Source organism: Scaptodrosophila lebanonensis, unplaced genomic scaffold, assembly GCF_003285725.1.
Source record: "Scaptodrosophila lebanonensis strain 11010-0011.00,11010-0021.00 unplaced genomic scaffold, SlebRS2 tig00001415-arrow-pilon, whole genome shotgun sequence".
Taxonomy (NCBI): Eukaryota; Metazoa; Arthropoda; class Insecta; order Diptera; family Drosophilidae; genus Scaptodrosophila; species Scaptodrosophila lebanonensis.
The window spans coordinates 5,673,876-5,695,254 of NW_022060742.1; the positions used below are offsets into that span (position 1 = coordinate 5,673,876).

At 41.8% G+C, this 21,379-nt stretch overlaps 2 protein-coding genes across 4 annotated transcripts in view; both read right to left on the bottom strand.

The window, feature by feature from the left end:
- Window positions 1–59: 59 nt before the first annotated feature.
- On the bottom strand, window positions 60–19,744 carry LOC115632173 (rho guanine nucleotide exchange factor 5). Of its 3 annotated transcripts, none has more exons than XM_030529204.1 (8): window positions 17,060–19,744; window positions 15,005–15,102; window positions 5,266–5,531; window positions 3,664–4,770; window positions 2,060–2,288; window positions 986–1,998; window positions 605–809; window positions 60–542 (listed from the first exon to the last, which is right to left on the bottom strand). In XM_030529204.1, the coding sequence occupies exons 1-8, from the start codon at window positions 19,504–19,506 to the stop codon at window positions 379–381; spliced, it is 5,529 nt and encodes a 1,842-aa protein (XP_030385064.1). In that variant the 5' UTR covers window positions 19,507–19,744; the 3' UTR covers window positions 60–378. The 3 variants fall into 3 exon arrangements, with proteins under 3 accessions (XP_030385064.1, XP_030385066.1, XP_030385065.1); XM_030529206.1 differs by lacking the exons at window positions 15,005–15,102; window positions 17,060–19,744 and adding exons at window positions 6,450–6,920; window positions 13,558–13,644; XM_030529205.1 differs by lacking the exons at window positions 15,005–15,102; window positions 17,060–19,744 and adding an exon at window positions 6,450–6,986.
- LOC115632713 overlaps window positions 19,589–21,379 on the bottom strand; it is a 28,919-nt gene continuing 27,128 nt past the window's right edge. The window contains exons 2-3 of the mRNA XM_030529955.1: window positions 19,679–20,717; window positions 19,589–19,592 (exon numbers count right to left, since the gene is read on the bottom strand). Of these exons, the coding sequence (XP_030385815.1) occupies window positions 19,589–19,592; window positions 19,679–20,577 (903 nt within the window). The 5' untranslated portion in view covers window positions 20,578–20,717. The remainder of the gene's footprint in view (window positions 19,593–19,678; window positions 20,718–21,379) is intronic.

The window sequence follows — 21,379 nt, forward strand, 5'->3', positions numbered from 1 at the left end:
TCACGCCGGTTTTTGCTCCATCCCGACGAGTGGCGGGTGAATGAAAGTTTTGTTGCTGGTTTACTTCACACGGTTTGATTTAATATTGTATTTAAATTTATTTTTACATTAAATAAACACAACTAAAATACATAATAAGAATAATTACTTTGCATATAGTACAATATATACATACATCTATAATAGCTTACACATCCAGGTATACGGCATGCTCGCCCTTGAGTGAAGGCACTGCCAAATGATTAATTTAATCAATTATCACAATTCGTAATATTATTTATGTATTCATATTCTTTTCACTTTCAGCTAAAGGACTACAGGTTTGTTTATGCAAAAACGAAACTTCCGACTACTATCGAGCGGTTCTTGGCATTCCTTTCACTTGCGCTTCTGCAACTCCAAATAGGTGGCGGTGAAGGTTAGGAGACGGTAACGCTGTTTTAGGTTCCGTGCCCGCACATGCGCTGAATTGACTTCCTCGGTGTAGCTGCCGGGGAACCAGCCAACAGCGCCATCACGGATGCGCTCGCCCTGGTACCAACCTGCCATTAAACAAATTTGCTATATATTTACAATACTTTTGATATATTGTGGGTGTACGTACCGTCTGGTAGCTTGCGAGAAACATTTACAACATCTCCCAACTCCAAATTAAGCACATCTGGCTCATCGGATTCGTAGCTGTGCTTGGCAATTACTTGCGGGCAGTCCCAGGACTCGTACAGTTTCTCACCAGGCGTTTCCGCCTCCGGTGGCCGCATAGCCTGCAGCCAACGCTGCTGATCCGACACAGACGGACAAGAGAGCACCTGTAAAAATATGGAATCATTAGATTTCTTATTCCTTTAAAAATCTCAGACAAATTGGAAAATGCACCCAAATACTATAGCTGTTGGCACATTTTGTTAAGTGTTTGATAAAATGAAATGAGATGCGTTAGGGAGGAATTCGATTTACGAAAAATCAATCTGGCATATGTACTTACAAGTTCGACGGTCTTCCCCTCGTAGTTCTCCAGGAGGGTCATCAGTATGAGATTCTTGCCGGTCTGATCCTTGATGTCTTTGGTTGGCAGTTGTGGCAGTGAGTCGTCGGAGGCGATGGTCAGCAAACTTCTGGGGCAGTAATCGAAGACGCTGAACTGGGACTCGCCTTTGCGTTTGGTTAGCACAAGAAGATCGGAGAATAGAAACGCATAAATGCTGGATTTGGTGAACCGCTTGCCAAATGTCAGTTTGGCGTCATCCCCGCGACACATTATGTGGGTCAGCTCGCCACGTTTCACCAGGAAGCGCGGCTTGGCTCCCTGCTTGGGCACGCCCACAGGCGCTATGGCCAAGGCACGAATGTAACTGGGGAATTCAAGCTGCTTGGAAATGCGTTCCAGCTCGTAGGCCTGCTCGCAACGATTGGCCGCCTCGTTGCACTGCGTCACAATCTTGTTCATGATGGCCAGCGTCATCTTCCAGCTCTCGTACTCGTCATCGTGTGGGGACACCTTGCTAAAGACCGCGTCGATGAGCAGCGGGAGTCGGGTGATCCGTTGCATGGGCAGCATCAGGAATGAGAGCAGGTTGAGGCCACAGCAATGGGGACTGGTCTCCAGTTTCACCAGCTGCTGCTGGAAGACGCCCTTGGTGCTCTTCAGATGGCGCAGCGTACGATCCATGCGGCCCTGATGCTCGCAGAAGGAGATATAAACATGGAAGTAGCGCTCGGCTATGGCATAGATGCGGTGACTCAGGCCCAGCAGCATGATGTTGTCCTGCCAGCAGGATTCGAGTTCCGTCAGCAGACGCTCGGAGCACTCGTGCACGGGCACAATGTAGGAGAAGAGCGCCTTCCGGTCGCGCGAACTAAGCACGGATGTGTCACAGAAGGCGACATTATTCATGAAGTGGCGACGCAGGAGATTCAGAGATTTCAAGTAACTGGCCTCGGAGGTGATAATCTCGAATTTTGCCTCTTGCAGGCCACGTTCTCTAGGGGTAAGCGTGGCTGTACGGATTCGGAGACAGGATTAGCAGCTATATCTGTAATGTCTATCAGATTTACTTACGTAATATGCCCGAGTTAGTAACCTCCGGTATTTCACTCCAGAGCGTGCGCGATGGTCCGTTCTTCGGTTCTACAAGCTGAAGTGCCGTTGGACGTGTGCTCTTTCGGACATTGGAGTCGTTGCTGCGCTTCAGTGAATCCGTTGGTTCCTTCTGGGTGCGCGAATGCTGTCCAATTTCCTCATAGCCATCCGTAGAGCTCTCATGATCTTCCAGATCACGTGTTATGGACTGTGCAAAGAAAGCAAATCATTAGTGATTTCCTTATCATTTTTCGGGGAATTGCCTGTTCGTTTGAGAGTTTCAGTATTAACAAGAGAGAACGCTACAGTCGAGCAAGCCCGACAGTGTAATACCCTGTACCCAGGTAAACTTCCGTCACTGAGTTATATGCGCCCATAGCAGCAGCAAAAAGAGGAAGAAGAAGAGCGAACTTGTTGCTGCAGTTTGGGGGGGTTGCACTGGGGAGAATTTGTTTTGCTAATAACTTTTCTTAGAATTGACCGAATTGAATAAAATTTTGAACAACAGTAGACAATTATGTATAAATTATGTGTGCAAAGTTTGGTTTAGGTAGCATTTGAAATGTGGACGCTATTGACGAAATTCTGTAGCGGGGGAAGGGGGGGAAAATTCCAAAAAATAAAATAAACTCGTCCTTACTCGGACCTAGGAGAATCTGGATGCCAACTTTGGTTATTCTAGCTTTTATAGTTTCTGAGATCCTCGCGTTCATCCAGACGGACAGACGGACGGACAGACGGACGGACATGTCTAGATCGATTTCTCTCGTCATGCTGATCAAGAATATATATACTTTATGGGGTCGGAGATGCTTCCTTCTGTATGTTACATACTTTGCACAAACCTAATATACCCTTTTTACCCTACGGGTACAGGGTATAAAAAACAAGAAGAAGAAATAAAGTAACTGATCCCAATTTAGCGTAGTCCTAAACTAAAGAAAATGGATTTTAAACTGGGAAAAGGTTGAAGGGCAGTGTTGGCAACTGATAAAAGCTAATTTCTGGTAAAGAGCTTATTTTGAATGGACCTTATTCCCTTAAAGAAACTCCGATTTCCAACTCTGAAGGTTCGTCCATTTCATTTTTGTAAGATAATGAGTTTAAGCTATTTTTAATGTACTCTACAGGTATAGTTAGATACTTTTGCAATGCGATATGAAGTCGTAGACATAAGGAACATATTATTTCAATGACTGCTACATGAAATAAGTTATCTGCGATTGAGTTTCCTACACCAAATCATTGCCTGACCCAAGACAAGATATAGATTAAAAACGTCTCCTGCACTTCTAATAACTCCTCAGATGACGGGAAATAGCTTAATTGGCAACTCTGATTGGCCAGGATAGATATGTATGTGTTTTGAGAAATTCTGTTAGAAAAATTCTGTTAAGCCAGATGTCAGTATCACTTATCATTCAAATTTTTATACCTATTGACGATATAGTTTCTATGACAATCTATGAGAATAAACTAACCTAGCTTGTTTCGGGTTTACTTATTCTTTTTATGGAAATACTACTTTTCACTTTTTTTGCAACAGCTATTGGTTTTTGAATCTTTGGTCGTCCCGTACTCACCTCTAGTTTGGCTGCGCTGTAGATTTGATAGAGCGGCTCGTTGAGGAAAAGACTGTGCGGCGGCAATTCGTCGCCCAGGCCGGCCTCGTTGCCCGTGGACACGCCGGAGCTGCCGCTCGAGCTGGCCACGGAGACACCGCTGGTCTGATAGAGTCCCGACTCCGTGTACCACGAGTTGCCGCCACTAGTGTGCCCATTGCTCGATCCACTGTGGGATGGAGCGATGGCTTTTCCACCCAATTCGCTGTGGTTCTCATTGAGTAGAGGGAGTTGACTTATTTCTGTGGACTGCTTGAAGACTCCACATTCGGCATACCATGAGGTTGTGGGCGTCTTGTTGGCACCATCTCCTTGTTTATCCTCCGGAGGTGGAGGTGGTGGTTCGTGTGGCCGAATGCCAATGGTTGTGCGACGTCGCTGGGCGTTGTGTGCCTTCGCCTCCTTCTTCGACTTGCGGGCCACAGTGGCAAATTTTTGTGACTCGGCGCTGGGAACCTCTGTTGGCTGCACGGGAATGTCGCCCGAGGATGCCTTCTCGGAGAAACCGGAATCGAGCTCCCCAGAGCCGCTCTGTACAGGATCCTCAATGTAGAAGGTGCTGCGAGTGGACGTCAGCGTGGAGAGTTGTTTGGTATCGAAGCTGACACCCACAAGGCTCTTTCGCAGGCGCGAACGCAGACTCTTCGTATTCTTCTGCTTGTTGCGCAGCAATGTGGCGCTATTTGTGGTCTCCTGGCGATTGGCATTCGCCAGCAAATTCTTTTCCGAGTTACTCAGATTTGTCGCCGGCATTTTGTGGAACTCCGTATTATCGTAGATGTCATCCCGATGGTTTGCTAGTTTTTTCGCGTTCGTTTTCTTGCGGTTTTGTGACTTTTCGTAGAGGTTTCCACTGCTTTGGCCCAAACAACTGCCGCTCTCCACATAGAACTGCGTGGTGTTCTCGTACAACTTTTGCTGACTACCTCCGTACTTTCCGGCGCCCTTCGGTGATTTTTTATTTGAGATGAAGTCCCTGAACTTCCGCACAATCGCATAGACTTGTTTCTGTGGCGCCGGTGGATCGGGCAGTCGATGATTTCGTATGTCCACGCCACTATCATTGTGCTGGAAGAGAAAAGGAGTAAAGGATTAGTTCGCTTCTGATTGCTTGTTACCACAACTAAAATCTTAGTTTTGTTAAGAGGAGAAATTAATTAAGCACCGATTTGCTAATGAGGTTCTAGAGGGTTCAACTTTTCAGTTAAAACTTTTTGGCTTCCGCACAAAGGAAACATTCTTGATCGTATTTCCGACAATTTCTTCCTTAAAAGAATTTCGGAAAATGTCGAAATCTTATTAGTGCATTTTTACAATTATCAAAATCATAGTTGCGGATGAATTAAAAATACGATATCTTGTTATATCCACAAAAAACTGGACCAAGAAAATGTGATATAGAGTGCAACACAAATTGATGACCCCTAATGAAATAATTTACTTCTAAAAGGCAGAACATTCATGTGAGAGGTAACTTTTAAATATTGTGTTTGTCATGGGTTTTCAACTTTCTCTCTGTCCTTTGTCATCCCTAAAGAGCGGGTAATGGAGTCCATTACTTACATGACGCAAGCGCTCATCCTGCTCGTAGTGCTCATCTGTGTCGCTCTCGAAGCTATCGTAATCGTCCGAGTTGGGGACATGTTCACCCAACGCATGCGCGGAGGCCGAATGCTTCTTTCCCTGACGCTGTGAAGCCCTCACACCATTGCTGACATAGCGGGGCAGATCCTGGTTGTGATTCGTTGGCGTGCGTTGCTCCTCAAGTTGCGTGGAATGCCGCTTGTTGCCCAACGGCGACAGCGTCTCGTAATAATGATCGGAGTCATCTGGAAAGAAAATTGAAATTAGCGAATAGGAATCTTGTTAATGAATCTGAAGGCATGTAGTTCTTATAACCACTATTCGTTGGTTACGTAAACTATATAAAATAATAAGGCTATATATGTATGGCTTGTCACAAGTCAACATACAATGTTGGGTAACCCTAGTTTTTACAGTTTACAAAATTTCGACGTTCAGGCACAGACACACAGGACAGACGGGCGAATATGTCTAAATCTACATATACACATAATTCTGTTTTTACACGGTATTTTTTTACACGATTTCGATATAACACGGGTTGAAAATTAAAAATTGCATATATAAGTATTTCTTTAGAGATAGGGAACCAATCAGCTATTTTTGCATATGATCAACGACTTTTTTTTACACGGTTGTTTCTGGAACCAATCTACCGTGTAAAAACAGAATTAGGTGTATGTACCTAAAACACGGGGTCTGCAACGCCCCTCTCTTGGCGTTTCGACCTTCTTGTATACCCTTTCCTTGTGGATACTCAAAATTCAAAATTCAAAAAAATCAAATAAACTCGTCCTTTCTCGCATCTAGGAGAATCTGGATACCAACTTTGGTTTGTCCTACTTTTATAGTTTCTGAGATCCTGGCGTTCATTCAGGCGGACAGACGAACGGACATGTCTATATCGATTTTTCTGCATTTCTCCGTCATGCAGATCAAGAGTATGTATCTATACTTTATGGGGTCGGAGATGCTTCCTTCTGCCTGTATAAAAATAGTAATAGGAGTAGATTTCGTTTATTGGGAGCTACATATGGGCTTTTCCATTTCTGAATACTACAATGTAAAAACTTTGTGACTAAATGGCGATATATGATTGATAAAGTATGCCTAACTTAATAATTGGTGTGGTGCGTGTTAAGACTTATGTTTCGAGCACTGACCTACAAAGGTGCTCACTACCATGGACTCTTTGGTTGGGTCTTTGCGGTCGCCATTTTGGGTGCGGGCGACGGTCAGGCGTTGGCAACGCTGCTGGGCGTAGCAGCAGCGCTGGCTGATGGCCGCCGCCTCGTTTTGATAGATGGGCTCGCTGAGCGGCTCCAGAGGGGCGCTCGGCTCCCCATTCAGGTAGAGGCGACTGGCCGGAGATGTGATGTAGACCTCGCCGACGGCGCGGGGTCGTCGCTTGCGGGGCAGCGTTCGGTGCAAGGTAGCTGTGTCTGTATTGTTACTGTAACTGCTTCCGCTGCCGCTGACGCTGACGCTGCTTGTGACACTCAGCCGTTGGCCATTGGACCCCGTTTGGTGCGGGGGTGTTAAAGTTTGCATTGCATGGGCCATTCTTCACTGCCTACAAGACTATTTTGAAGGCAAAGACGCTGTTTAGGCATTGAAGCAAGTTCTTTTTTGTGCTGCACAAGAAATATCTTAATCGTTAGTTGTTGCTGCTGTTGTTGTGTTGTTGTAATTGTTGAACTTTTGAACTCTTTGGAATTGCTTTGTTTGGCTTCGCTGCATGCGCTTGCCATTTGCATTCATTAAACAAACGACAATAAAAGGCACAAATTGTAATTGAAATCAATTAAAAGAAAACCCGCCCTTCGTTCACTCCTCGAGCTCAACACGTTCGCGGGTCTTTCAAAAGCCACTGCCACTCTTATCTGCCCACATCCTAACCAAACAAGGGCCTGCACGTCTTCATTTTTTACGACCAATTAGCGAGCTTTAATCATTTTTGGTTAAATTCGAACAATGTTCACAGTTGGCTTCAATTAACGCAACTCGTCAGCTGTCACAATTTGTTGTCAAAACAAAACCAACTTGTTGTAAGCCCTGTTTCCATTTTCGAATGTTTAGCAAAAGTCAACCATCAGCCCCTTAGGCGCGTTGCGAATCGAGCCCGGGGAGGCCAGTTAGTTGAATCACAAGTGGCGGTGAGGCCAGTCCGTCATGCTTTCATTTTGGTGTTGCCCTTTAAATCGTTTCACTTAGCTGTTGTCTTAAACGATTTCGAGGTAAGGCTAACTAAAAAGTTCAGCGAATATGAATACTTTTAAAGTATCTTCTCTTCTTCTCTCTAGGGCTCTGTCAATAGTCAGTTTGGTGTGAAGAAGTCCTTTAAAGGCTTTCCATTTCAGAGAACGGACTGGATGATATTTAAACGATTTTTGTTTAGCTGATAAAAGGTTTTTATAAAACTTTCAGTTAATAGACAAAAAACAAATAATAGTAGATCGAATCAACTATATAATAAGTATGTGATGAATAAAATGTTCAGATATGCAAAAGTATCATTTTTAATGTAGACTCGAGGCGCAGAATATTATGTAGTTCCTCTCGCCAGTTTTGAATCAATAAAATGAATAAATGCTACATATTTTAATCCTGAAGTTAGTCCTGGTAGCAGCCTGTATGCTGGGAATGTATTAAAATATTTATGTACTCGTATAATATACTCATATTATAAGCTAGTGTCGCTAGTGTAGTTTCAAAATTTTATTTATTATATTCCGTGAGGGAGTCAAGTCCATTTTACAGATAAAGAGCTGTGTTGTGTGAGAAGGATTTCAAGAATGGCAGCTTGGTTTGTGGTTGGTGGCCCTTTAAGCATTCAAGAAAGAAAACCATGTATTAAGCTACATCGATTCCACACTGTTTGATAATAAATAATACTAATTCGCCTAGTTCTGAAGCAGGAACTCATGTTTTTGACCGATTGCTTAATGAGTGACAAACTAAATAATCTGTTTTCAAAGCTTAGAAATTCCAACTACAGCCACGCAAACCAGAAGCCAGATTAAAAATTTGTTATACTTGTATGCTTGGGTCTGACACACAAATGTATAAATAATGAAATCATGGTTGAATGCAAAACACGACAGGTGTGATTACCAACAATCTCAGCCATGTACGAGTACCAGCGCAAAAATTAAACAAATAGCATATATGTACAAAAAAAAAAAACGCAAAACAAAAAAAAAAACTAGATAAAAGCTAAATTACGTCTACACTGCGGCGGCAAAGTGGAAAGCGTTAACACAAAAAACCCGAACAGGGGTGAGATGAGGGCAACAGACCAGACCGGTTAGAGATAAAACCAACAACCACGACAGATCAGACGTCAGAGAGCGCCATTTGATGACTCTCGTTGCGTTCCACTTGTGGATGCTAACCATATACATATCTCTATATAATCACAGATATGTACATATATTTGTGTATATTTATTGTCGAGCGGACGCTTTTCAGAAGGTCAGAGAATTGTCAAACCAGCCTATTCACATACATACGTGTAATTATATAGTATGTTTGGAAATGAAGAGAAAGAGACTGAGTCTAAATAATACTAACTGGATGCTACCCAGAATCTTTGTAATAATTACAAGTAAATTACTAATTAAGACATTAAGCTCAGCTCTAAGCAGCTGAGCAGTTCACAACCAAATTATGATTATAAAGTTTTCTAAAAATGTAACCAAATATTTGAAATCTATCGATTTTACAAGTCTTCTCATAAATTTTTCGGTATACAAGCCCAGTGTTCGTCACACCCGGGCATAGATAATCCATCCATCTTATTAAGACATTTTGGAGGAAAAAGTTTAAAAATATTCAAAAACTATTGAAATGGTTGTCACTAATCCATCCATCTTAAGATATTTTTTTTTTATAAAATAACTTGAACTAACTTTAAGCCTTGGAGCAAAAGTGATTATTTATTTATTTATTTATTACTGACTAATACCTGAAATTAACATTTTTAATAGCACTGGTCAAGTAAAGAAGGTTTCTAAATATTCAAAAACTATTGAAATGGTTGTCTGAATCTAAAGAAACTGTTGTTGATTGAATTGAATTTTTGTTATATTTCAATATTGCAGATTCTTGAGAAACAATACAATACGATTTAAATGTGTATAGTAAAGTATTTTACTATTAATAACGTTTTTTTTGCTGGTCTTAATCTGAATCGCTGGCGTTTTAATTATTTTAAAAATATATGTAATCGCAATTTGATTGAAACATTTTAAGATCATCATTTCAAATATTCAAAATACTGCCTTCCAAATCTAATATGAAATTACTAATACGACGAAAAGAAAATCATCTCGATTAAGCCTTTAAGCTCTGAGTTCAACTGATATCAGTTTTGAATATGTTTTTTGAATAAATTATTTAATATCAAAACAAATTTCTTTTCAAATATAATTATATTTTTTTTTAATCTACAACATTTTACAACAATATTGCCATAAAAAATGTGACAATTTGCATTTAGTTTATTAGTTTCAGTAGTAGCAAGAATATCAAATGATATCACAATTATATTTTTCAATGTTTTAATTAAATTGACGCACGAATAAGATTCAAATATATTGCTTAAAAGCAATACTCTGATCATTGTGCAATGTCTAAGCTTCAGATGAATTACCAAGAAACTGCTTACAGTTGGGCTAGATACCTTGATACATTACACAGTGTTAACTATACTTATACTTATATATATATATACTTATACTTCCCGGTATTAAATCTCAGCAAAGATTTCACATAAACTGTAAACTGAAATGTTGAGGACATGTCTGCATCGCCCTTGTCTTCTACGGATATGTAATGTGTTCAAAAATCGTATCCTCACAAAAGCCCACTCTAAAGAAATCTGAGGCCCACTCTACTCTATATGTACACGTATTTAAATCCATATACCCCTGTGTACTCTCAATTTGAAACGCGATACCTTTGGTTGGCACTTGTTGCGCGTGGGTTTCTTGTCAAGCGACTTTTGTGGTCGTGACCAGCTCTTGGCCAGTTCGTCTCTCCGCTGTGGTTGTGTTAATTTCGTGGCCCAAACGCCAATTACGTCAAATAATCCGAAAGCTTACCGGTTTGAGAATTTATATATTGCAAAATTCTGCGAAATATCTTAAGAGGGAATCACACACACTCACACACACTGAAAGACAACGAATCGCTCGACTGTAAAGTAAGTGTTATATCTTTGTAGATTGCGAAGAGACGGAAATGATATTTGCTCTGTCTTTTGTTATAGCCCCCAGCCATATATGTCGGCATTACTTTGGCCAATTATATTTGTAACAGCCCACATGAAAAGCGGCTGAAATAAATGGCTCACGCATGAGTTCTTAACAAAGGAGGCGTTTAGAAGAAAGGCAGCTGTCTACAGTTATGTGTGATATACAGATTTTTATATACTCGTATATACTTGCAGACGTATATACAAACGTAAATGTGTATATATGTAAGTAGATACAAGTATATACAAAGGCATGTATAGACTTCGTATCTACTTGCAAGGCAGATAAATAAACAGCTGGCTCCGCTGCATTTCTGTGAGATCGACTATCAGACGTACAATTTCTGTGTTTACATCACAGTAAGCTCTCGATATATGGACTTTGTATTTAGTACTAAATGAAGGAACGAAAGAAAAAGATGATAAATTCCAGGTGAACCAGAATCTTTCAGAATTTGCACAATTTTAAAGTGTTTGCGAATTCTTGGTATGTTTAAAAACTATTAAACTCATGAAAAGGTAATTATAGTTATGCTTGTGATTCGGAATTATATCAAACACATTCTTTATCGAAATTGGAGTTAAATTTAAATCTCATTCGCCAAGTAATTTCGATTTGTGATTATTTCCGAAGTTCATTTTAGAAATTCACTTTTTGGTGAAAATTTGAAACTTATGCCAAATCGGTTTCCACAAATTTAATCGAGTTCGGAAATGGTTACGGACTTGAACAATTTTGAATCAGTTTCGATGTAAAAACGGAAAATTTGAAGAAAAAGGCGTTCAACCCAATAATATCTCTTCATTATGAAGCGGAAGCACGAAACATAATTTTAAGCTAGGAAATATCAGATTTAAATATAAATATGTGAGACTATGTATGCGGAGCAGTGTTCGTGGACGAGACCAAACAGTGGGCATCATTCAATTGAAGAGCCAGCATTTTCCACCTCAATCAATGTGATTCCAAAAGGAAAGGTGGCTCTGGCTTCTTGGGAAGTTATAGTGGAAGTAATAGTGGACTGACTCTGTTTTGTTCTTGACCTGCCTTGTTTGTATCGCCACTAAGCTAGACAGCTGTGTAGATTTATTGACATAAACTTTTGAAATTTTGGATTCATTGCCTGTCATTGGAATTTCAAAGCTTACAGTTTTTTGAAGCACTCTTTAGTCGACCTATTCTTAGATAGAGAGCATTGTTTCCGTTTTGTTTTGGAGCCATTTATTTTATCGACCGTGAACTGTCCGCCTTTGTCTAAGAACGGACCTTGACCGAGCTCATATGCATATTTTAATGCATATGCTGAGAATGTCTCGACATCGCGACGGCGACGGCAACGGCAACAAGTGGCAAGTGGCCAGGTTGGCAATGAGATTAATATGAGATTAATGTTAACCAGAGAGATCAGCAAAGTGGGCTGCATTGATAATGCAGGAATTATCGCTCGGAAAACAATTTTCAATGCAATGCAGCTGACCGCTGTCTGATCGTGTGATTGATGGATGGATGGATGGATGGTTGGTTGGTCTGATAGTAGTATGTCGTGTTAATTGCGTTGAGGTTGAAATTATTAAGTGAAAATTGTTGTCGATATCGATGTTGTTGCTCAAGACTGTCTAGCTGTTGTTAATGAGGGCCACAAACAATAACAACGAAGCGAGCCGTAACACCCATGGGTTTTAAAAACAAAACCCTAAGCTCTCTGCTAATTGTGCAATTGTGCCTAAGCCGCAGAAATCGTTTCCTATATGCGTGTCATAAATATTATGGCTGGTCTGTTGTACATACATTTTTCCTCCCCGACAACTTTTCCGCCATTGCGTGCAACAATTAGACGCAACTTGCGGCATTTTTAATGACACTTTCGCTTTCGCTGCTCCTACGGCATCGCGTGCCCAAGTCGCAGTCGCAGCTGGGGTTTATAGCACACAGTAGAGAGTTAAAAGTGATGGCTGAGAATCCAGCCAATGGGCACAATTTCACTAAACGCGCTTAAACCATTTGCTAAACTGCAGCTCCATGAAACTAATTTTGCTACTTTTTTTTTACTTTTTTCCATTAAAATTTCCATTTGGTTTTTGTAGTTTTTATTTTTATTAAATTTTGCTTGGTGCGTTCAGTGAACTTTGGCAGCCGCTTCTCACATTCAGTTGTGGAAAAAATACAAAAGCGGCCATCTTGCATTTTTCGCAAGTTTTTCATTTGGCGGTATTTGTGTGTTTGTGTGTGTGTTTGTGTGTGTCTGTGTAGTAACTTTGCATTGCATTTCGCAAATGGCGCTTATTTCTGTTTATTCATTTATGTAGTTTTATTTAAAAATTTCACATCGCAAAAATTGAAAACTGCTCATTGGGTTCGTTTTGTTTGAAAAGTCGAGTCATCCAACCAACTACTATCTAGGCATGTATGTATGTATGTATGTTTATGTGTACATTTGTATCTTGAAGATTCCTTAAGCTGCCTTTTGTTGTTGTTAATGCTACAACTTCGGCTTCGACTGCTTTGTCTGTTTGTATTCTTCAAGGTTACGGCGCGCTTTTGAGCGTTTTATATTTCTAGACTGGTTTTCGCTAAATAATTTCGTCATCGTCATCACCAGCAACAACAACAACAACAGCAACATGAATTACAACAACTATTGTAGCATTGCAAGCGTGTAAGGGGCAGATGGCAGCGACATTAACAACAACAACAAGGCGAGTAACATCAGTTCGTGACGTTTCGTTGGCTTTGCACAAAAGCAACTGAACAAAACAACAGCAACAACTACAACTACAATAAGTTTGCAATAAATTGAAACTGAAAACGCTCTGCTGCTGCATTTGTCGTCGACTGCATGCATTGCCTGAGAGAGCAGAGAGCAGAGTTCGCTAGCTCTGCCGGCGTGTAGTCAACGGCGCGATCACCATTCATATTTGGCCGCTAATTTTAATATGCAGCGCATGCACTTTTTCTTCACTCTGCTTCATTTCACTTTTTACACAATATAAATTGCACAAAACACACAACATACATATTTTACACATTTATCAAAATTCTCATAAATATTTAAGCTGCAACAGCAGCAACAACTACGCCAAGAGCGGTGCCTTCGTTGGCAACAACAGCGCCACTCTACTACGACACGACTGCACGTTGGAAATGAACGCGTCTGACTGAGCCATTGAGTGTTGGTGTTGGCGGCGGGCAGCGATCACAAAACAACGAAAAAAAAAAATTGCACAGCTCCATGTTCCACGCGACGCTATTGCTTTTGTTGTTGCTCCTGTCCAGTTTATGGCATTGTCTGCTCTGAGCGCGTTGGTGTGCGCCGCTCTCATTAAGGCAGGCGTGCACCACAACTTGTTTTTGTATTTTTTATTATTTCCCATATATGTGGAACCTGTTGGCGCCAATACTTGAACTAACGGACCAGCAACAGAGCGGCAACAACACTACTGTCAAACGTCTCTTTTGATCACTGCGCTTACTCATTTGACTTACTTATTTATGCTCATTTTTATAGCACATACCCGAAGGGTCTTATTCATGCGCAGATGAAGTTCATTTCGTTAGCTTTTAGAGATGCAAAAATCGCTCTTCCTAGAATAATTTCGTTTGTTAACCATAAAAATTCTAATTTTAGTGGAATGGCTGTGTGTGGGCAGAGAGGCGTGTGCAGGGTATGCCAGAGTCGGGATCCCGCGACTCAAACGTTCTGCTGGTTTTTGTTTTGTGATTGTTATACGCCCCAAAGCGCACACGGAATTACTCTCATTTTCAATCCGCTCTTAGGCACAATTAACAGGGCCTTGTTAGCCTACCTTTTGACATTTTCGTTGTTATTGTTGCCGTGTTTTTTTCAAGCCGCCTGAGGCACTGGCTGAAGTGCCTTGGCATGTGCATAATTTTCGTATATTAATCAAATGCCATAATTGCTAGTGTTTTGGTATTTAAATCCACGGCTACCACATGCAGAAAAGTGTGTTTATACACATATACATTAGTTTGCCGCTTATGTTTAATTAACATAATAATCGAATACATATTTAAAAGAGCTAATGTTTTTCTACGTTGTTGCTGTGACATGCATGTGGATCTTGACTTCAGCAAATGCACGAACCACTTAAGCAGTTTACAGCGCGCTTTAACAAAGCTCTTAAAGCTGAACTTAAAAGCTTTAGCTATTCGAAAAGAAATGACAGGGTTTCTTTAAAAGCGAAAGCTTTTGTTGCATATTTAGGGTATCTGAGAAAAGCCAGTGTTGTACAGTTTGCAGCTGCAGAAGTGGAATTAAATCTTAGGCAGTTTACCTAAATACAGTTGTCATGATTCATTTAACTATATTATCTTTTGTTTAACTTCGCGTTTCACTTAATCATGGTGTGTGATCATTTTGTATACACGTACATCCATGTATGTAAAGATATTGCGGTTTAAGTAAATGGCTTACTTATTACACAACTAGAAAAATTACTCACCATCAATGTAGCTAATCGCTTTCTGTTGTTGCAGTCTTTTGTCTCTAATGCGCTTGGACCAATCGGGACTTCGATGATGTTTGAAACGTTCGCGAACACTGCAATTACCAAAAACAACTAATTTAATAGCCCATCAATGAGTTTACAATACTATTACAATTTAGATAATACGTTAAAGAATTTCATTCTATCATTAGACGCGATCATTATTAATATGATACGTCTTCTAGCCATAAGAGTTAATATCTCACTGTCTTCCGAATCGTTTGTACTGCTCTGAGAATTTCAAAACGTTACAATCTTATCTCTGATAACGAACGCAATTCTGGGTCAAAGTGCTAATTAAGGCCTGAGGCCTGTTGTGGGCCATGTACTCGTAAGTTGCACAAAATGCGTTCTGGGACCGTGGAAAACTTGAATGCATTTCATTGAATAGCATAAGAAGTGGGGGTACAAAAAAAAAAAAACGGTATCAATTGATTGCTTAAATGAAGATGTTGTCAAACAATTTGAACTTTCTGACGATTGTCATAATTACTAGTGGTTTAGAAATATAGCGATATAGCTGTACAAAAAAGGTAAATGTTTCTTTGATAATGGGGAAATTTTTATTATTGTTGGCATTTCAGTATGTTTTCTCAAACTTACAATAACTTTAATATTTTCAAGTAAAGCTCAAGAACCACACTTCAGAACTGCTATTCATTTCATATTATACAAATGCAGGGCTAAATAGTCTTTGGCTTCCTATACACCTATACTGCCTTTTCGAAAACCGAAACTACCGATTATAGATAGCGCTAATAAACGTCAAGAGCTTATAGTTAGATAGCAATGGGAGAGCTGGAATACCTTGACCCCATTTCAGACAAACGCTATGGCATAAATGTGTACATAAGTACAAGCATATCTATGTATATTTATATACTAATATAGATTGTCATTTTATTTTGGAATCTAAAAAGCAACCCTCGCTGCATTATCAATTGTCGTCAGCGCAAAAAAAAAAACTGAATATAGCCGCAGCGTTGGCGATAAGATAAGCAAAAATCCAAACAAACTAGTCAACAATTTCTAACCAACGCAGAATTTATAAAATCGTTTTCGGATTGCTTTGTGTGTATATGTTATGCCATGTTTACGAGTAACTGATCGGAAATGTCTAAAAAACTTGAATATAGTTTTTCAAAAATAATAATAACACAATGAAAACATTCTTAGCTTGTTGAAGTTTCTCTTGAAATAATAAGTGTGCAAGAATTTTAAATCTATTTATAAAAATTCAAACTTTTCTATAACAGCTGTATGATTGGAATATAAGTATTATAGGAAAAGAATATTATTTCTCACACTAAGCACTAGGGACCGACTAAACATGAAACATTAATTAAAATAAAACACTTTTGTCAACGGAACCAGCTGTTAATAAATTTTTCCATTATGCCAGTAAGTTTAATATTAGGTTTTCGTTTAAGATTTGAAATTCTCTAGGAGGTTTAAAGTTAAATTTGAAGTTCATATAATTTTATATACTTTTTGGCTAAATTAAACAAACTAGTCATAATTTAATCTGTGCCTGGATATGAAGAGTCTACGCTTCAAATATAGACTTCAAATGTTGAGTGTATTCCGAGAGAAATCTTTATACTATAAATAAGCGAATAGATGCATCATTTGTTTATGTTTGCTGCTACGATCAGATGATGCAAATAATTTGCACATAAATTCCTCAGATTATTCAATGAAGCTCCTGTTTGGGACTGCTCAAGTACACTTGCAAATTATCTGCATGTCTGACCGGCGCTTTGATTTATGTTTGCTACGGTCAGACGATGCAAATAATTTGCATACAAATTCCTCAATTTATTATTTTCTTTTCTTGCGAATGTAATGTTATTTCAATGAAGCTCCGCTTTGGGACTGCTCAAGTAGACTTGCAAATTATCTGCATGTCTGACCGGTTCTTTAGTTTATGACTTACTCGTAATTGTCAAATCTAAATAGTTTGAATGCAATTACATCGGAGAGGTCTGTCTCATAGCCCCTGATACTTACACAATGAATTGCTTCTGCGCCTGCGCCGTCTCTCCATCGGATATATCTACCCAGGCATCGCTGTTATCACTGGAGGCAGCAATCGAGGAGCGCCTTTCGTTGGGCTTCGAAGGGCGTCTGCCATTGCTGCTGCGTCCGCTGCCACTGCCGCTTCCGGCGCTGCTGCCCAGCGAGGAGCGGCAGCCGACACTGGCGCTGCCATAGTGGATTCCAGCGGCCAGCGAGGACTCGTACAGGCTGTTCGTCTTGTGGTCGGAGGAAATGGTGAGTGTGGAGCCGCTGCTGGAGAGTTGTATGCAACTGCCTTGGGGCTTGTTGCTCTTCCGATAATTGGAAATGCTCTCATAGCAATTGGAGCTCAAGGATATAGCATCTGCTCCGCCATTGCTCTGGACTATCAGTGTTGTTGTTGTACTCTTATGCATGGACTCGTAGCAATGGACACCCTTGATCGTATCGTAGATATTCTCATCATCGTCATCCGCATAATAATGATGATCCTCAGGCGTTGGCTCAGTCGCGATTTTCTCTTGTTCTTCTTGACTAGTTTTCATTATTGCCCTTGTGGTTGTTGTTGTTGTTGGTGGCTTGGCTGTTGGTCTCAACGGGGCCCTTCTTATGGGTACTATGCGTTTGGGTTTCGGCAGCTCGGGCAGTTCGTCATTCGTATTACGTCCCAGAGTGCCTGTTGTAGCCGTAGCTGTGGGCGTGACGGGCTCCTCCGAGCTAGGGGTGGGCGGCGAAAAAGTTTCATAGCCATCGAAGCTAAATTTTCTGCCAAGAGCGGTATTTCGAGCCTCACAAGAACCCGCTATAGATTCATAGCCCTCTAGCCAATTGTTGTTGTTGTGGTTGTTGGTATTGGGGCTCGGGGAACTCAAGGGTTTTTGGAAACATGCCTCCTCCACTGTTTGATAGATATCATCGTTCTGCGCCGCTGGCGAGTCTGATTTTTTGGATATTTTATAGAGGCCCGAACTTTGTGGCTCAGTCTTGACTTCAGGGGGTGTGACCGCTAGTTGGTGTTGTTGTTCCGGTTGCTCCTGCGCGATGGGTTCATACATGGGCTCCTCCTGCTCTGTAGCCAACTCCTTTTGCTCCATGATCATCTGCTCCCCCTCGATGGCATTCACGAGCGTCACATTTACGGCCTGTGTGACCAACAATTGGTTATTCGATATCTGCTTGTTGGCCGCCTGATAGATAAAGGAATTGTTTGGCAATATCCGCTGCTCAAAATCATCATTGGCTGCCAGCAGCAGATCTCCAGACTCCGCATCGGTGGTTAGCCCCAGCCCCAGACTGAGACCTTTCAACTTTTGGTCCACTGCTTCAAGGGCGTCGAGTATTTTGGCTGCCGGTTCGGGGCTTGTTGCAATCGCTTCCGTTGCTGCAATTTCTGTTGTTGGTGTTGGAGTTGGTGTTGTTGGTGCTGTTGTTGTTTCTGTTGTTGTTGCAGCTTCCGTTGACCTGCTGGGCGATGGCGTTGTCGACTTCTTGCCACCTTTGCCAAATGGTGAGGCAAAACGAAACTTTTCATAAATCATTGCATATTTATGTTTGCGCTGTTTTTGTCGCTCCGCAGTCGCGGCATCTTCTGCCTCGGCATTGGCAGCACTGGCGTCAACGTCATCAGCCACAGAATCCACAAAATCCACAGTCTCTGCGGTCTTTTGTGCCTCATCAGGTGGCATTTCGACTGCTTCCTGCGCCAATTCATTTTCAATGGGCGTCTTCGCCTCTTCCCGGACCACCTCCAGCTTGGGTGGCTCCAGCTGCTGCAACTGTTGTTGTTGTTGATGCCCTTGTTGTTGTTGCTGCTGCTGTAGCTTTAGAGAATTGCGCTTGTGGTGTCGCGTCTTGCCTAACGGCAAGCTGTTAGGCCTGTTGGGGGGACAGTTACCCATCAGCTCCCGGTGCTTGCGTATTACCTGATGTGTCTTCAGAGGCACGCCTGGCTTCTCTAGCTTCTCGAATTTCTTAATGTTGCGCTGCACCATAGAGGCGTCTGTGGGGACGTGCTGCTCTGCATTGGAGGCTGTGGAGGGCGTTTTCTCCACAATTTTGTAGACATGCGCACCACGTGAGAGCCAGACACCATTTTTGCGCTTCACCTCCTCCAAAACACTGCGATCCTTTTGTATGATCTCATTGAATTGCTGCGTCAGTTTCGCCACCATGCTGCCGCTGCAGTCGCTGCTGCCGGCAGAGACGCCGCTCAAGCCGCCAGCACTCAATTGTTGATTCAGGGACATGCGTCGGGGCGTGTGATGGTGATGGTAGGACCTGCCCGCATGCGTTTTAAAGCTATATTTACGTCGCGGTCGCGTCGATGTTGATGTCGATGCCGATGCCGACGTCGAATTCGAATTTGTATTAAGCGAGTCGCTGCTGCCGCGCTTGGCGCTCGCTGTTTGGAGACTACCGCAGTCCACTGCTGCTGCCATTGACGTCGTTTCGCAACTCTCTTTGTGCGCTGCCGCCTTTGTTGGTGTGGTTGTGGGTGTCGTTGCAGCGACGTCGACTGCGCTACCTTTGGCGATAAGAGCGGTGTTTTGCGATAAGCCTTCGTGTTCGTTAATTAGCAAGTCGTCCACAGAGGTAACTGCTTCTGTATGCCGTTTCGTTATGCATTGTTGTTGGCCAATGACGTCTTGACGTTTTGGCCATTGCAAACGTTCCCCACCGACAGAGCTGCCTCCTCCACCACCACCTCCACCTCCACCACTTGCTGCTTTCACAACGGGAAAATGTAGAGTATCCTCAATGCTGTGGCCTCGCTCTCGAGGCGCACCTGCAGCGCTGCTGCGTCGCAGTTTATTGCGCATTTTGGCTTGTTCCGCGTTTTTGTATTTGTAGAAATTGTCCTTCTCGCGATTTAAGTCGCCAACGTTGCGTTCGTACGCCTCGATTTGCGTGCAATCGTGTAGGCTGAGCGTGCGTTTTGCGTGCGTCTCCACAGCCGCGGGCGACTCGCGCGCGTTATTAAACGCGTTCACCAAACAGCTGACCGATTTGTTAAGCTTGCGTAGCGTACCAATAGGACCACGACTGGGTGCATCTGCCTGCTCTATGGAGGCACTAATGCGCTTATTCCACAAATGCCGCAAGGTCTGCACGCCGCGAAAATCGCGCAATCCGCTGTCCGCGCGCTGCTTGAATAACGCGCGCGTTTGTTCCCGTTCACAGGTGCAATTATGATTCCGTTGATTATTATAGTTGTCGCTGCTATAATTGTTATAAACGCGCGACACTCGATTATTGTTTTCGTTGCTGGCACTCGTATTCGCACTCGCACTCGCACTCGCACTTTTCACCAACCAATTCAAAATTGTTTTTTCTTTACGCGTTGGCGATTTTGTTGCATTTATATTTGCATTTGCATTTGCATCGCAAACGCTCTCACGCTCAGCAGCGACCGCTTGAGCGGCAGCGGCCTGCACCGCAGGTGCGTCCAAACGCGTTGACGTTAACATTCCGACTGATCGCTGCGCATTCTCCAGCATGTTGCTGCCCATAGATTGCCTCTTTATCAGTGCAGCGAAGCTTTTGTTGCAGTTGCAGGTGCTGTTGGTGGCGTTGGTCACGTTCTTGACTGGGCCGCTTATCGCTGGCCGAAATGCCAGTGGCTTCGCAATTTACATGAATGACTGCAGGCCTGAAATGGAACGAGAAGAAGAGAAAGCGCTGGTGAATAAAAATCTCTAATCTGTGTAGTCTCCAAAGCTCTTCGACATTGTGACTCGCACAACAACAATAATTGAGCTGTCGATGTATGTTAATTGACTTGCCACAATTAATCAGTTGTTGTTGTTGTTGTTTGATTTAACATATTTGCATCATTTTCCTTTTTGAACGGGGCGTGTTCACAGCTTTTGATTAAAGGCCAATCAATTGTGTTTTTAGAGAATACAAAATATGTTTATATGTATGAATCGAAACGTGCTTGTCGCTTCGCGCTGACAAGACGCACATTTAAGATACATCCGCCACAATGCACCTGGAGGTAAATGTGTATGCATATACTACTTAGTAGTATATACTTGTATGTATATAAAAATATATAAGCAAACATAGTTAGTAGCCAAGTCTTTGTACCAAATCAAGTTCATGACGCGGCCCAAGACAATAAATAAGTAGATAATTGTTTCTTGTTGCCGTCAAAATTTATTGCTGCATAGGAAAAGATACTCGTAAATAAGTAAGGTGTGGACAATTGTCATTTGAGTACGTTTTTAAAAGGTTAAAAAAGTCTTTAAATAAATTTAGAAAACTGGTTAGACTTATATTAAATTTTATAAGATTTAACAATAGTATTCT